Source organism: Planococcus citri, chromosome 3, assembly GCF_950023065.1.
Source record: "Planococcus citri chromosome 3, ihPlaCitr1.1, whole genome shotgun sequence".
Lineage (NCBI taxonomy): Eukaryota > Metazoa > Arthropoda > Insecta > Hemiptera > Pseudococcidae > Planococcus > Planococcus citri.
In genome coordinates, this window is record NC_088679.1 from 24,759,116 (window position 1) to 24,774,215 (window position 15,100).

The 15,100-nt window shown below is 33.4% G+C and overlaps 1 protein-coding gene across 1 annotated transcript; it reads left to right on the forward strand.

Annotated features, from left to right (window-relative positions):
- Positions 1–2,807: 2,807 nt before the first annotated feature.
- On the forward strand, positions 2,808–11,693 carry LOC135840798 (hepatocyte growth factor receptor-like). Its single transcript, XM_065357488.1, has 8 exons — positions 2,808–2,959; positions 5,184–7,637; positions 7,758–7,995; positions 8,063–8,346; positions 8,499–8,692; positions 8,820–8,960; positions 9,081–9,186; positions 9,839–11,693. Exons 2-8 carry the CDS (start codon positions 5,328–5,330, stop codon positions 9,926–9,928), a joined length of 3,363 nt encoding a protein of 1,120 aa, XP_065213560.1. The 5' UTR covers positions 2,808–2,959; positions 5,184–5,327; the 3' UTR covers positions 9,929–11,693.
- The last annotated feature ends 3,407 nt before the right edge of the window (positions 11,694–15,100 follow it).

A 15,100-nucleotide genomic window follows, 5' to 3' on the forward strand; every position in this document is an offset into this window, starting at 1 on the left:
ATAAGAATCCATCTGTTTCATCGATAAAACTTTCCAAGTTGAAAGTTATTCATAAAAATTGTGAACTTTGAGCTTTCGCTCTGCTCAAAAGCCCCGCCTGTGAACCGGCAGGCTGGCATCTATGAAAAGAAGCTACATGTAGTAGCTTTTTTGCTGGGTCCTCAATTTCAACCCCCTTCGTACATTTTTTTTTCAGGTTGGGATTCTGAACTATCTATAGGGAACAAAGTATGAATAAAGAACTTTTTAACAAAGTGAATAGTCACCAGAATTATTATAAGAAATGTCATTATTTTACAATGTTTACAGGTTCAATAGTTTTTAAAATCGAGTTCGAAAAATTCTTCGTTTTTTCTTCAGAAATTTTCTATTGTCACCCCTCTTTCGCCAACATTTTCGCCATCTTTTCGGCTTGATGGCAGCGAAAAGCAACGTTTTTGCAATGCTGAATTGCCGAAGTAGGTATTTTTTTTTTTACTGTCTAAATTTCCTCTCATGAACGTGTTTTTTCGTCTGATGTGTGATAGACTGATTATTGCTCAGTTTTTCCCAAGTCGAATCATTACATGATTGTAATTTTTGCTGAATTAAGTTAAAAAACCAAATTTTAAAACTCATTTCATTATGTTTCTGAAATCTGAAGCCTGAAACAAATGAAAAATAAACATTTTGGTGTTCATTTATATAAAATTAACCAGCATCACTCAGATAACCTATACCTAATTATAAATTCAGTCAACTATATTGGAATAGTAATGATGGGTCATTCCATGTCAATTCGACCAAGAAGAGGTAAAGGGGGGGGGGGTCGGCGATTTTAAAAGACCTTTTGAAAGGATGACCAATGGCATAATTCGCTGCCCTCTAGCACTTTTTTGAAGGCTGATAGGGGGTGTCAAAAGTTTTCAGTGAAATGGGAATATCATCCATTTCAGCAGTGAATTACTCGATAACCGCGATACCTACCAAAATGGAACTTTTTCCAATAGTTAGGGGTTTTGAAAGACTTTTTGGCGATATCATAAAAATCAGTGTTGCCACTTTTTTCGTTCGAAAAATGCGCTAGAAATAATTCAAAACGTAGTTTTTATATCGTTCCGACTCTCAAAAATGTTGGAAAAAATATATTATGGACAACTTTTCATGCTGAACAACATATTAAACAATTGGGATGGCATTATTTCGGAAAATCGATTTAAAAAAATTGAAAGTTTGCGAAAAAATGCGATTTTTTGATTTAAAACATGAAAAAAAGTTTTGATTGGTGAAGTTGACCCACTCGATCCCTATTTTTACGTATCCTTGAAAAAGTTGAAAAAACCCTTTCACTCGTTGAAATGAACTCATCCCAAAAAAAATCAAAATTCCAAAAAAATTCAATTTTCAATGCCAAGTATCAATAAAAGTTTAAATTTATTCAGTTGCCATATTTTGACCTCTTTCTGACGTAAGTATTTCGTGAAAAATTTGATAAAAATTACATTCATAGCAAAAAAATTTTAAATTCGTTAATTTTTTCAATTCACTCAGGATTTTGGTTTTCATGTTTGTTGAACCAAGTACTGACACTGATCCGAAAGAAGGATTCACTTTTGCAGGCACTGAATTGACAATTAAAGGAGAACATTTAGATGCTGGAAGCTCGATCATTGTGTACATCAGCAGTCAACCTTGTACAATATTCTTCTACAATTCAAGTATAATACAATGTATTTCTAGTAAATTCAATACCATTGCAGAAGGAATAGAATTTGATAAAAATACTCTCAACTTCACTAACAACTCATTGGTAAGTACGAGTACTTCAACAACTGAAATTTTGGTTTGAACCTTTTTTTTTTTTTTGGCACTTTGGAATTCTGCTTTTCCAGCTATTGTAGTTGAATTTGGAGCTGTAATTATTTGATTTTATAAAAATGCATTTTCAAACAATCTAACTTATGTGTAAAATAATTTGAAAGATGAATTTTCATATACTTACGAGGAATTATCATAGGCGAGTATTTTCGTACGCGAAGAATGGTCTTGGGCGAGAAATTGTCACAGGTGAGGAATTTTCGCGAAGAATTGTCAGTTTCCCGTATTTTTGCCTAAAATGTTCTCGAATGTTCGCCGTTTTTTTCGTAAAATTCTTAAAACTGTATTGAATGCTGAAAACACATTCAGCATCGAACTTCAAAAATATTTACTTGATTTCTGCAGTCTTTCAGCGTCATCGGATTGGTAAAATTTTCCAATACTTTATTGATGGTGGCTTTTGAAGTTATTTGTTCACGTAAATTGGAGTTTTACTAAAGCAGTTCACATCAGTCCATTTATCGTAATTTCAACAGAAATTATCGCTTTGATAGACACCATGGTCGATGTTATCGTTTTGTTCATTTGAATCACCTCATACAACGAAATGAATACTTAATTTTTTCAATAACGAAAAAACGTAACATGCTTTTTTCCCCTGAAATACCTATACTTATATGCTGTAGAAAAGTAATTAAGCTATTTTTGCCCTTTTTTCATTTTTCAGTAGCAATGATCGAGAAAACCTGCGTGAGAATAAGTTACAGAAACTGATGGTAGGTACTAGGTAGTTAGGTACGATAGATTTCGATGTCGAATAATTTTTGATGTCGTTAGGTATAGGTACCTATACTTCATTCGCGGAGTAAGTTGGTATGGATAATTTTTATCATACCCCGTTGCATTACCGGAAGATGAGCCATTTCCACAATATCTATCAGTACGCTTATTCATTACCTATTTAAAATTTCGATGTTGATGATACATTCGAATGACTCCTAATCTGCACTATCAATATGGACAGAAATGTTTAGGTACCTACTTGACTTGTTAGTTATGGTCTCTGTGGTAATTTTTTTCTGCGGTAAGCAACACCAACTTGTACTCGTATAAGAATAAATTAATCGTTTTTGTGACAGAACCGAAAAAAGCAATATTTTCAGTAAGTATTACCTATTTATTTGTACCTAAGTATCTAGATACCAACTTGATAATTTCCACTCTCCTCAACTTGCATTTCAGATTTTTAAAAAGAGGAATATCATTTTATGTAATTTCTCTTTTCTTTCTTAAGTTATATTTTTAAGTATCCTATTTATAAAATTCGTGAATAGCGCAATTGCGCTGAACCGAATAATAATAAAATTTTCATTCATTATTCATGATCTACTAGGCTGACCTAGCTTCTATAGATAAGATATGCCGTTGTGACGAGTGAACCTAAAATTATGTGCTATCTTTTTGATACTTCCCCAAACTTGAGAAAGATATATCAATGGGAAAATTTTGAATCGAAAAAATATCAAAACATCAAAAAATGTGCATATCGTGTAAAAATTTAAGAACTGAGTTTTTTTTTCTTTTCAAGAATTATCAAGCTTTACCAGCCTATTTATGAAAAAAATGGATTACCTATTCAAATTAAAAGATATAGGTAACTCTTTTTACATTTAAAAAAAATTGTTTTTTTACTACTCACAACAAGAATTTACAAAAAATTATTCCCTCGCTTCATTCGAAGCTAGTTGCGTTACGTACATTAGGTATCTATTTAAATTTTATAGATGGATACTCTATTCATTAGAGATCTTTGATTTTTTTCTTACTAATGTGTTTATAAGTACGTAATATCGAATAGGTACTTATTTACAGGGTGCCCAGAAAATATATCGAGTACCCTTAAGAAAGTTTTTCATTAAAAATATAGGTTGGCAACGTGAAATAGAATATGTATATGATTGGTGGAATGTCTCTCCAGTCCAACAACCAATAATTATGTGCTATCATTATTATCATTCACTGTGACCAACCAAAGTATTTTAGTAGAAAACTTTTTTAGGGGTACTCAATATTTCTGGGCACCCTGTAGGTAGGTAGGTAGGTAGGTAGGTACATTTTTTTTTCAAATCAGAAAATTATCACATTTCATGAATACCATAGGAACAACCCAAAAAATTTTAATTTTGAAAACTAAAAATATTATGAAACATAGAAAAATTGACGGATTTGGTCCCAATTCCGGTTGATGGTACATACTTAATTGAATATACCTATCTTTCATGATATACATATGTTGGTACCTATGTAAAAAAAAAGGTTTGGACGACCAAAATTGACCACTTAAGGCGAAAAAAACGCGTTTCCAAATGGTTTTACGGCCGTGAAGCAGTGGACGCCACTCCAAAAATTCTGAAAAAAATACTAGTAGGTAGTACTTAGGTACCTAGTGGAAAATACACTGAACGATGTAAAAATAATTCATTTCGCAATTATTGGATTTTGGATTTCTCTCCACATTGAGTCGAAGTTTTAAAAGTGGTTTTTGAGGTCGTCCTTGGATTCAAAAAATTACCCTAAAGTATTTTCACTTTCATAGAACAGCCGGAGACAGTGCAAAAACAGGTTTGCATCGTTCGAAACAGTGTATGTTTTAAGTAAACAAAAAAAAAAAACGATGAAAATTTTTTGTTTTGTTGAAAATAATAAAAAAAGCAACGTTTTGAAAGAGAAAATCGTGTTTTGAAAGGTACCACCCTTCTGAGTGCGGATGGAAATCTGCTCATGTGCTAAGAAATCATCATTTGGTAGTACTAAACGAGAAATGGCACAAAATTCAAAAATTGAGCCAAATGCAGTTTCACCCTATACTTACCGTAGTAGTTGACTACGGTATAGACCTTTGTAAAAATGTTACAAATAGTATTCGCTGCGCCGTACGTCCATGTCAAATAAACATCAACAAACCACTTCGTCCTGCGCTGATTGGGTGGCGACAGTAGCACTCCAAGCGGATGCTCGGCGAATAACAGAATTTTGCTCCGACCATACTCAGTTGCAAGTTCGTTAGTTGCTCCGTGGTTTGTTAGTGGTGATTTGACATGGACATACGGCGCAGAGAATACTATTTGTAACATTTCCCAATGCTCTATAGCCTGTTGGCTTGAAGAAAACTTTGAAATTTGTACTTTTTCTAATGGATATCAGTCGACAAATTTTCGGATGACAGCCCCCCCCCCTAAAAAAAGAGAAAAAAACTTCCACATCCATCCCTGCATAAAATGTCAATTGATATGGTATTAGGTACACTGCAGCAAAAGCCTTGAAGATTACAAATTCATTGAAAACCCTGTATCTACCTATATTTTTCTTTTTTGTTCACGTTCCAGATGTATTACCAAAAAAATACGCTCACGCGGCCGGGAGTAGAATGAGAGAAATACTTCAATTTCAAATTTAAAGGCTGTCGCAATAAACAACGACTCACTGCAGGAGGATTCGAATAATCCTGTTACTTTGAACCTAAACTTAAAATGTGTAGTTTCTGCAAGACCACCGGTTTTTTTTTCATCCTCGTAATATACTTGTTGTCTAAAAGTGTTGAATCCTTGCCTGATGATGGTCAAGGAATGCCGAGTTCAAATAATGGCGATTGCAGCGCGTACACCTTTTGCGCTCCTTGTATCAAGTCCAATTTTGGCTGCAAGTGGTGCGTGGAAACGAGAACATGTTCCAATAATGATTGTCAAACGAAGTATGTGGTCAAGGGAGGAGGATGTCATGCAAAAGAAACTTGCGATAAATTCAATACTTTCCATGAATGTCTCGAGTCATCCCAATTCTACTACTGCGGTTGGTGCATCTCCAAGAATCAGTGTACCTACAATACAAATTGTTCCAGTACTGGTGCTTCACTATGGATAATCAAAAGTGATATTGTAGAAAATTCATTGTTCGAGATTGTCAATGCCACACATCTGAAATATGGTAAATCAGAAAATATCCTATTACACTCAAGAACAAAGTATTCCAAAGAATCTTTAATTCGAGCTGCCTTCAAGTGTCAGCTTACTTTTGCAAACTCAAAACTCAACTTTCCTATGGACACGACCATTGTACAGATACAGAATGATTCTATAGTGAGCTGTTTGCTACCCAAATCTAATAATATACTTACCCTCTCTCTTGAAAGCTACGAGTATACCGCTACAGCAATCATGTCACTCTATACAAATACAATCCAGAAATCGCCTATTTGGAGCACAAACGTTACATTTTTCGATTGTCGCGCATATCATTTGTCTAAAAAAAAATGTAGGCAAGACTTGCAATGCTACTGGTGCATAGATAAAGAGAAATGTATATACAGTAGTGATAGGGAAATAGAGTGTCCAAATTCGCCATCTTCTTGGATTAATTCATTCTGGCCTGAAAAAGGTCTGTGGCAAGGTGGCACAAATATAACCATCCAAGATGAAAATTTCTGCATTGAACTTAACCAATGCATAATTCGTATAAAAGTTGCTGGCAGACCTTGCAAATTAATAAGACATCACGATATATCCTCAAAAACGATAAAATGTACAATCGAACCATCACCTTCCTATCAAGTTTCTGAAGGCAAAATTCAGGTACATGTGGACGATGAAGTTATCCTATCTGACACAAATTTCATGTTTGTTGAACCAGATATCACTGGCATTGACCCAAAAGAAGGATTCATTTCTGGTGGCACTCAATTGACAATTAAAGGAAAGCATTTAGACGCAGGAAGTTCGATCATTGTATCCATTGGCAGTCAACCTTGCACAATATTCTTCTACAATTCAAGTATAATACAATGTATTTCTAATAAATCCAATACTACTGCAAAAGAAGATACGGTGAGCGTAGTATTTGATAAATATGCTCCAAACTTCACCAACAACTTATACAAATACGTCAAAGACGAAGAACATGATGAAAATGGTTTCAATGTTCAACCAAAAGGTATTCCTCAGGGTGGAATTCAAATTCTGCTACGAAATATTGCCTCAGAACATAGTAATGAATTAATATTCAATGTGAAATACCAAAGCAACATACATAATGGCTCGTGCAAGTTTCAAGATCATTCTGGGGTAATATGTTCATCTCCTCAGATTCCAATTAACAGTAATTCAATTAATGTGGCAGATCCTATAGAATTGGACTTCTGGTTAACAGACCCAACTGCGCCAGAATTGAAAACTCCCCTTGCTAAAACTAAGTCGTCAACTTTTCTATTGTATCCGAGTCCGACGTTTGATTATTTTTCCATCTCTTATGTCCCTTTAACCAAAAATCACTATGTAATCATCGAAGGAAAGAACATCAACAAAGCTTGCCAAAAATCAGATTTGATTGTGGAGATGAGAAATGTATTGTGTGAAGTAATTTCACTGACATCAGTTCGAGTCATTTGTGTTCTACGAAAAACTAATTCATCTGATTGCAACGAGGCTAAATATGAATTTATTGGAGAGGATGAAAATATAAAGATAACAATTGAAAACAATTTTACAGTATCTGTTCCCAAACAACGTTCGCCTTCTGGAGAATATATAAAAAATCCGACATCATGGAATATTATTTATGTTGTCATTGCTGTCACTGCAGGCACTTTCATAGTAGTTCTCTTAATAACTTTATTCATATGTTGTTTTTGTCTTTGGAATATGCAAATAAAAAATGTTCAAGCAACTATGAGAATGGAGCAACGTGTTAATCAGATGTGTATGGAGACAATAGCTTTGCGACAATGCATCAAGAAAATTGTAATTGAAAATAAAGTTGAGCTGGATGAAAATTCATCAAACATGTTGGTATGTAATGTCGACATAAGGCCTAATAAATTTTGATTTAAAAGTTACTGAAGATCAACAGATCATAGATGATTAGATAATGTTAACGTTTATTTTCTTCTTCTTTTTACTTTCATTTAGAAATTGCCAAGCGTAACAATTGAATATGGGCCTACTTCAGATACAAGTATTGTGATTGACACATCACCAGACACAGAATTCCTAGTACCAATGGATCCTAAGTGGGAGTTTCCAAGAAGCAACCTTTCTTTTGGAATGAGCCTAGGAGAGGGAGAATTTGGCAAGGTCGTCGCAGCAGAAGCATTCGGTATCCTTCATCAAAACCTCACCAGTACTGTTGCTGTTAAATCGTTGAAAAGTATGCTACAATTTTACAGTAAGAATAGGACTTAGCGGATTTTAATTTTTTAAATAATGCTCTTCAGATGGTCACGCGGATGCGGACATGATCGATTTAGTATATGAAATGGAGATACTGAAATTAATAGGATCGCATGTAAATGTTTTACAACTTTTGGGGTGCTGCACTCAAGATGGAGAATTACTCATCATAACTGAATTCACTCAACATGGAAATCTACGTGACTTTCTTAGGAATTATCTACCCTCTTCTGAAGATGAACTTTTACCCAACAATTTGACTAGGAAAACATTGTTATTGTTTGCTCAACAAGTGGCTAAAGGAATGGAATATTTGGCCTCTAAAAAAGTAACTATGTACTATACTTACATATTGTACATTACATCAGGTATCTACCAACTTAGCCACCTACATACATACTTACAATAGTTGAATTACATAGACCTACTCAGTACTCATGCTCATTTTCAAGGTGATACCTATTTAATTCCACTTTTCAGTGTATCCATCGAGATCTTGCTGCGCGAAATGTTCTAGTAGCTGATGATTACATCATGAAAATAGCTGATTTTGGCCTTGCAAGAGACATCCAAAACAAAGAGTATTACAGGAAGAAAACAAAAGGTAGATTACCAGTCAAATGGATGGCTCCTGAAGCGCTAAGTCGTGATCGTTATACCTCTAAATCAGATGTGTAAGTTGAATTAGGCACCTCATTGCAGAAAATCAATATTTGAGCTTAGGATGCCTAAAGAGTATGTCAAGAAATCTAACCCTATGATTAATCTAATCATTTCAAACTTGCTCATTCAAATTAATAGATGGTCATATGGCGTTCTATTTTGGGAAATTCTGACTTTGGGTGAAACACCTTATCCTACACTACAAAATGTGGACAGATTATTGTACACTTTACGCTCTGGGTATCGAATGGAAAAACCTCCTAATTGTTCTGTTGAGTCGTATGTATCACGTTCATGGTTTTAATTTCTTTACGACTTACCTACTTTAACAATTATCAATGTAGGTAAGTACTGTACTTACTTCATATTTTTGTTTTGAATTCCACCTTATGATTGTAGGTACAGCCTGATGCAGAAATGCTGGAGTCTTCTGCCAGAAGATCGTCCAACATTTACAATGATTATTGATGACCTGGATGATATATTAAGCAATACCGATGATCAGGTAATTTACACTAATTTTTTTCAACAATCGTAGGTACCATTTACCAAGTAGTAAATATCTGGAGCTGAATTATATGTAAAAAAATCAAAAAATTCTAATTTTGAAACACCTCGAATTTTATTCGTATTTCCAACTGTGTATTAAAAATTGTTGAATGCTTTGTAAATTCTTTTCTACATTTTAATCACAAGAACCACGTAAAAATTGCTCTCAGCAACCAAGAAAAGGAGAATCAATTTTTGGGAAAGTTTAAATTTGAACCTAGGTATATCTAACTAAGCAGCTTGGTGAGCCAAATGAATCATTTTTGCAATTTCTGGGACAACAATCAGTTTCCAGTAATTTTTCATTAAGTTACAATTTAAAATGTAATTTGAAAAACATGATATAATTTCTCAGTCCTTTTCCTTTTGGCTATGAAACGCAAGTTGATTTAGACAATGAACGTGGCTTTTCTTGAATCCTGGAAACCTGTTAAAGTTATAAATTTTAGATCAGACTCTGAAAAAAGACCATTTGATCATTCACCTTTCTTCTCATCTAACAGAAATGAAAAGATTCATTTCGAGTCCTAAGCACTTATTTGTAACATGCCCATTAATTTACTCAATTTTACAAAAAAAAATTCATGTACCTTATACATATTTTGTAGACTCTTGAACTGAGTAGTTTTTATCAGCCGGATGATGAACAGTGCAACCCAAATGATGTAGACAATCCAGTGGACGCTGAATCTGAATGAGCAAAGTGCTTTGATTGGTTCATTAGGTACTGATCTATTGCTACCATTATAAGATGTAGGTATATAGGTAGGTATAAATACCTATGCATTTTTTAGTAGGCAATAAGTAGTGGGCGAGTGACAACATAGCACCTACCCATGCATTGAATTTTTTGTACACTATTAGCTCTAAAAGATGATTATTTCTATCATTATCTGTTTGTTGAGTAATATATTATGTTTCTACTTGAGTAAGAAATATCCATTTACTGTAATTATTTATAAATATTTTAATCATTATCATTAGATGAGTAATTCTCAAAAAAAAGGTCAATTTTGATGTGCATAATTTTGAAAAACAAAAATCATTTTTTTGGAATATTTCAAGTGGGAATCATTTGTATAGGTGTCCCAGATCCCTTTTCTAGTGTTGGCCTCAATTCAATCTGCCCCCCTGTGGGCCCTGACCCCCCTAAAACGGCGATAATTAGGATTCGACCCTCATCGATGTGTAATATGTCGATTGATATGTTTTCGAGGTCGTAGAATTCGAATCTGGAGTTATTTTTTATGTAGAGGTGGAGGGTGAGGTGTGGGGAGGGGGAAAATGTCAAATTTTGCTTATATTATCGTGTAATATGTCGATTTATGTTTTTCAGACCGTAGAGTTCGAATCTGGACTTATTTTTTTGGTAGGGGTAAAGGTGAGGCGTGGGGAGGGAGAAAATGTCAAATTTTGCTGGTATATTATCGTGTAATATGTCGACTAGCGCGATAAAAGTACAGCTGTCTGAAATTTGGCCAAGTCGAAGGACAAATGGGCGCTGGACGAGCCGAAGGACAATCTCAACTTTTTTTCGTTTCTAGGCTTACTTACTGGACATTATTCGGTTTTTAAAACGTAATAAATGTGTACTTATCATGTAGAATAACTTCTCTTTCTCAATTATCGTTTTTGGCGGGTTCATCAGGGTAAATAAAAAGGCAAGCCGAAGGACACAGATTTTGCGAAATATCAAAACTTCACAGATAAGTACGATCAGAACGAGCTGTAATTTAGTTTTTTAAAAAAACGGTGCGGGGTAACATTTCTATGAGAACAGTCAACCAGTGCAGCCACTCACCAGAAAAAAATGTTGGATTGGGAAGTTAGCAAAAATAATTGAAAATTGCTTTAAAATTTGCGCAAAAAGTGTGTGACAGTTTTCAAATGTGAAATGTGAGCTTCCCATGGACTTATTGCAATTGCGATTTTCACAATAATGGACCTTCGTGTTCTATGATAATGAGAATGTGTCAATTTTTCCCCCAAAAAAATAAGTTCATGACGCTTTTATAACATTCATTTTCAAAAACATGGCGTGTGACAGCCAAGTCGAAGGACATTTGGGGTATAAAACCGAATGTAGACCAGTGAAAGGAGGGGCTAAAAATCTCAATACCATATGTGAAATGTCTGGGGGATGATCCTTGAATAGACTAAAAAAAGAAAAAAAAATTCCATGCTAAAACCTTTGAGAAATTTGCCATGTACACGATTTTTACCTTTTTTTGAGAACTACCCAGATTTTAAATTATAGGTATAATAATTTTTTTTTGTTGGGATTTTATAAACCTAATTTATATTCCTTATCACTTGATACTTATAGTTATTTTTTTTAAATTTAAGATGATTTCTATTATTTATCAATAGTACTTACCTATATTTTTTTCTTTAAATACGATAGTTACAAAAAATTTAAAAATGATGATCAAGTCATTAAATATTAAAACTCCCTCAAATTGTACCTATACAGACCTACCTATATATATTAATCGTTAAATTTTTTTTTAGGTTTTACTATCAATAAATTATATAATTTTAAATAATTACTTTTTAAATTAATACTCTAACCTAAAATGAATATTTGCTGAGTAAACTCCATTTTGATTGTTGTTTTTTAAATTCAATTTTTCTTGCAATTAAAAATGTCATTTTATTGCATTTTTAAGCTAAATTGAGCATAGACAAGGAGTTGGAATTTTCTTCAGAATTTTGCGCTGAAATGAAACCAATTTTTGGTGATTTTTGTAGTGTTGTATGAATTGCATATTCGTCAAAAGTAAGGCGTAAAAATGACTTTTTAGAAATTACTTAGGTATCTGAATTACAAATTAATCATTTTTTTCAAGCTGAGCGAACAAAGTGCGAAGGAAAAGAGCCCATGTTTAGTTTAAAAGAGTATTCAAAAGCACAGCCTATGAATTTATTTTTGAAGTCATTTTGAAGCCGAACTCAAAAGCAGCTTCAATGGAAAAGGGTAAAACTTCAAAGCGAGCTCAAATGCTACGTGATGTTTTCGAGCCTCTTAAATTCGAATTAATCGGTAAGCATATCTAGATATAATTTCGACGATGCCCGCAAAAGGCGCTTCAAGGAAGAGAGTAAAAGTCAAAAACGAGCGTGAATGGACAAAGTGCATTCATCAAATAAGCACAGTCTAAAAAAACTCCCCCTCCCCCCGGGGGCCAAGATCTTTTAAAACACAACTGTCCAAGTCATCAAGTGACACACCACACATAATACGAATGTAAACGTGATCGCAGCCATTTATCAGGATTACTTTATTTATAATAATTACAACGTCTTACGTTAGATAATAGTGAACAACTCGACTCGCAGCGTAATGTAACTTACCTCAAATCACAATAATAAACTTTATCCGTTATCCTGACGAGGTACGTGTAGTACTCGTTTGTTGTTGTGATTTCGCAGACTCGTAAAACTTTAAAAATATACCGCATTTATCTTCGACCAACTTAAAACTTCACCGAAGAAACGAAAACGACTTGCAACGAAAATTGTTTGAAAGTCGTTATTCTCTTTTGTACTTGAAAAGTTGCTAATTTTAAAGACACTTCAACGCAGTTAATTGTTAACAGAGAAACTTTATAAAATTACTTTATTATGTTAGGTACCTGATGTACTTATTGCCTGTTCATAATCTACCTAGCTTTGTTCGTTGTGCCATACATTCTGAAAAACTCCCCTATACATACCTGCTCCTTGGCTCGGTAGAAAGTCTTTACCTACCAACACCAACACAACCTAACTTTTCTTGCAGTTAGCTTTTTACCGATTCTCTTTCATGAAATTAATTTCCATTGTGTTCGTTGTTCGCATGTGTTATACATATGAGTAAGTTCACATTAAACAAGCAAATTTTGGTGTTTTATGCGAGCATTTTCAATGAGACGTTGTCGTCCGGATAGATTCGTGTTGAATGTAGACGAAAAATTAGTTACTGCTGTAGATCTGTTATTTAATTAAACTTTTGTGTGGATGTGATTTCCGACGATGAGCTTAGTATCTACTCAGTGTTGCCTTTTGATGTAAAAAATTAATTGAAAAAAATATTACAAAATACAATGCGATTTATTAATTGATACATACATGCATTTGCGCCATTGTACAATCTTAAGACGAAGTCTTATCGATACCTATTTAACAATACAAAAAAAAAAATACACAAAAATGGAAAATTGTGAATTCTTAAAACTTATCATGGTAAAAGCTTTCTCAATTATTATTATGGAAAACTCGACAAGTAGGTACCTACGAGAAATTTCTCCTATTTAATATAGTACGTATATTATCGCATCACAAAAAAAATGCAATCCATGGCATTTATTATTAATATTATATGTATAATACATGAGGGTACTTTTTTTTACACTTTGAATTTTAATTTTATGCTTGAGATATCTTTGACTAAGAAATTGTACTAAATTAGAAAGGAAAAAAATTGAGAAATAAGGCAACATGCTGATCATCAAATTACATAAAATAAATGAATTGGAATTAAGTAACGAAAAAAAAAAAAACAATGACGTAATCATGCATCACAATTCAAAACAATTGACAATTTTTTTTTGGAAAAATAAAATTTCAAATCTTTAAAAATCTTTTCTGTTGACTTAGCTGTGAACTGGTTTCTTGACTTTGAAAATAGTTCAATCAGAATTTCAAAACAAGAGTTGGTGAATGAGGAACCATAGCAAAAGACACGAAATCCTTCATTTTGAGTTAAAAATCACTAAGAAAAAATTCCAGCTCAGGAGGCTGCTTTGAGAGAGAGAGAAATAACTCTTCAAAGCAAAGGAGTTTTCGAAAAAATCATGTTTTTTTTTATTCTGGCTCCTATTTAACCTGTTTTGGAGGAAATGGTCTAAATCCTAAAAAAAAGTTCGTGTTTAAACAGAAAGTAACAAAAAAAAAAAATTAACACAAGAGGTGCCTTGGGAACAAGATATACATATTATGCCCTCAAAAAGTGGGAATTTTCCAAAAAAAAAGTAGTTTTTCCGGAGTGTTGACCTAGGCTGTCGTTGTCAAAATCCAACACCACTTGAAATACAGAGGTTTAAATTTTTTGGCCACTATTATATCAATTTAAAAAACTTGAAAAAAATTTATAATCGTTTACCTGCCTAACTGGCCCTTATTCCTCATTTATTTTGAAATTGGCAACAACTTAATAACCGACAAATTGGTACCACTGCATTCCAAATTATTCTTTCGGTTCTAGAAATGAGGTCTTTCGATGTTTTGACTTGAATCTTCAAATTTAATATCCTTCTCTGGAACTGGACCATTTCTCCCCGTGCCAAACAGGTTGCGTAGAGGCTGAAGCGAAAAACCCGCGATTTTTTTTTTTGGAAAACACCCCCCCCCCTTCTGAGGTTTCAAATCTTCCCTTCAAGAACACTGTTTGAACTGTCATTTTTTCTGAGTGACTTTCAACCAAAAATAAAATTAAGGTCTTTACTGAATTAGATAAAAATCCTCCAGAATTTTAATTCTTGCAATCCAAAGAGTATTTTTGCAGGATTTTTGATTTTTTGAATATTTTTCTAGAAATTTTTAATTTATTTTTGTTAAGTATTTCAATTTCATATTATCCTTCGTAAATTTTTTCAAAAAAAAAAAAAAAAAAAAAAAAACAGAACGATTGCAACATGCACATTACAGCAGTTCTTGATTATGCTTAGAACACTCAACACCCCCCCCCCCATCACCCATTTACTGAAGCTCATTTCAAAAAATTAAAAACCTGCTAAAATTTGAGAGAATGTTCAAATTTTTTGGCATTTTTTTTTTTTTTTTTGGATCGATTCAACTCATTCAAATCAAAATGAGTGCTTGAAAATTGT

What these genes read in the sequence shown, in the direction of transcription:
- LOC135840798 (XM_065357488.1), top strand. Translation starts at nt 5,328, where the DNA reads ATGTGTAGTTTCTGCAAGACCACCGGTTTTTTTTTCATCCTCGTAATA. An exon ending in TGCTGTTAAATCGTTGAAAA is followed by an intron (nt 7,996 to 8,062) that starts GTATGCTACAAT and finishes AATGCTCTTCAG; the next exon opens with ATGGTCACGCGGATGCGGAC. An exon ending in TAAGCAATACCGATGATCAG is followed by an intron (nt 9,187 to 9,838) that starts GTAATTTACACT and finishes CATATTTTGTAG; the next exon opens with ACTCTTGAACTGAGTAGTTT.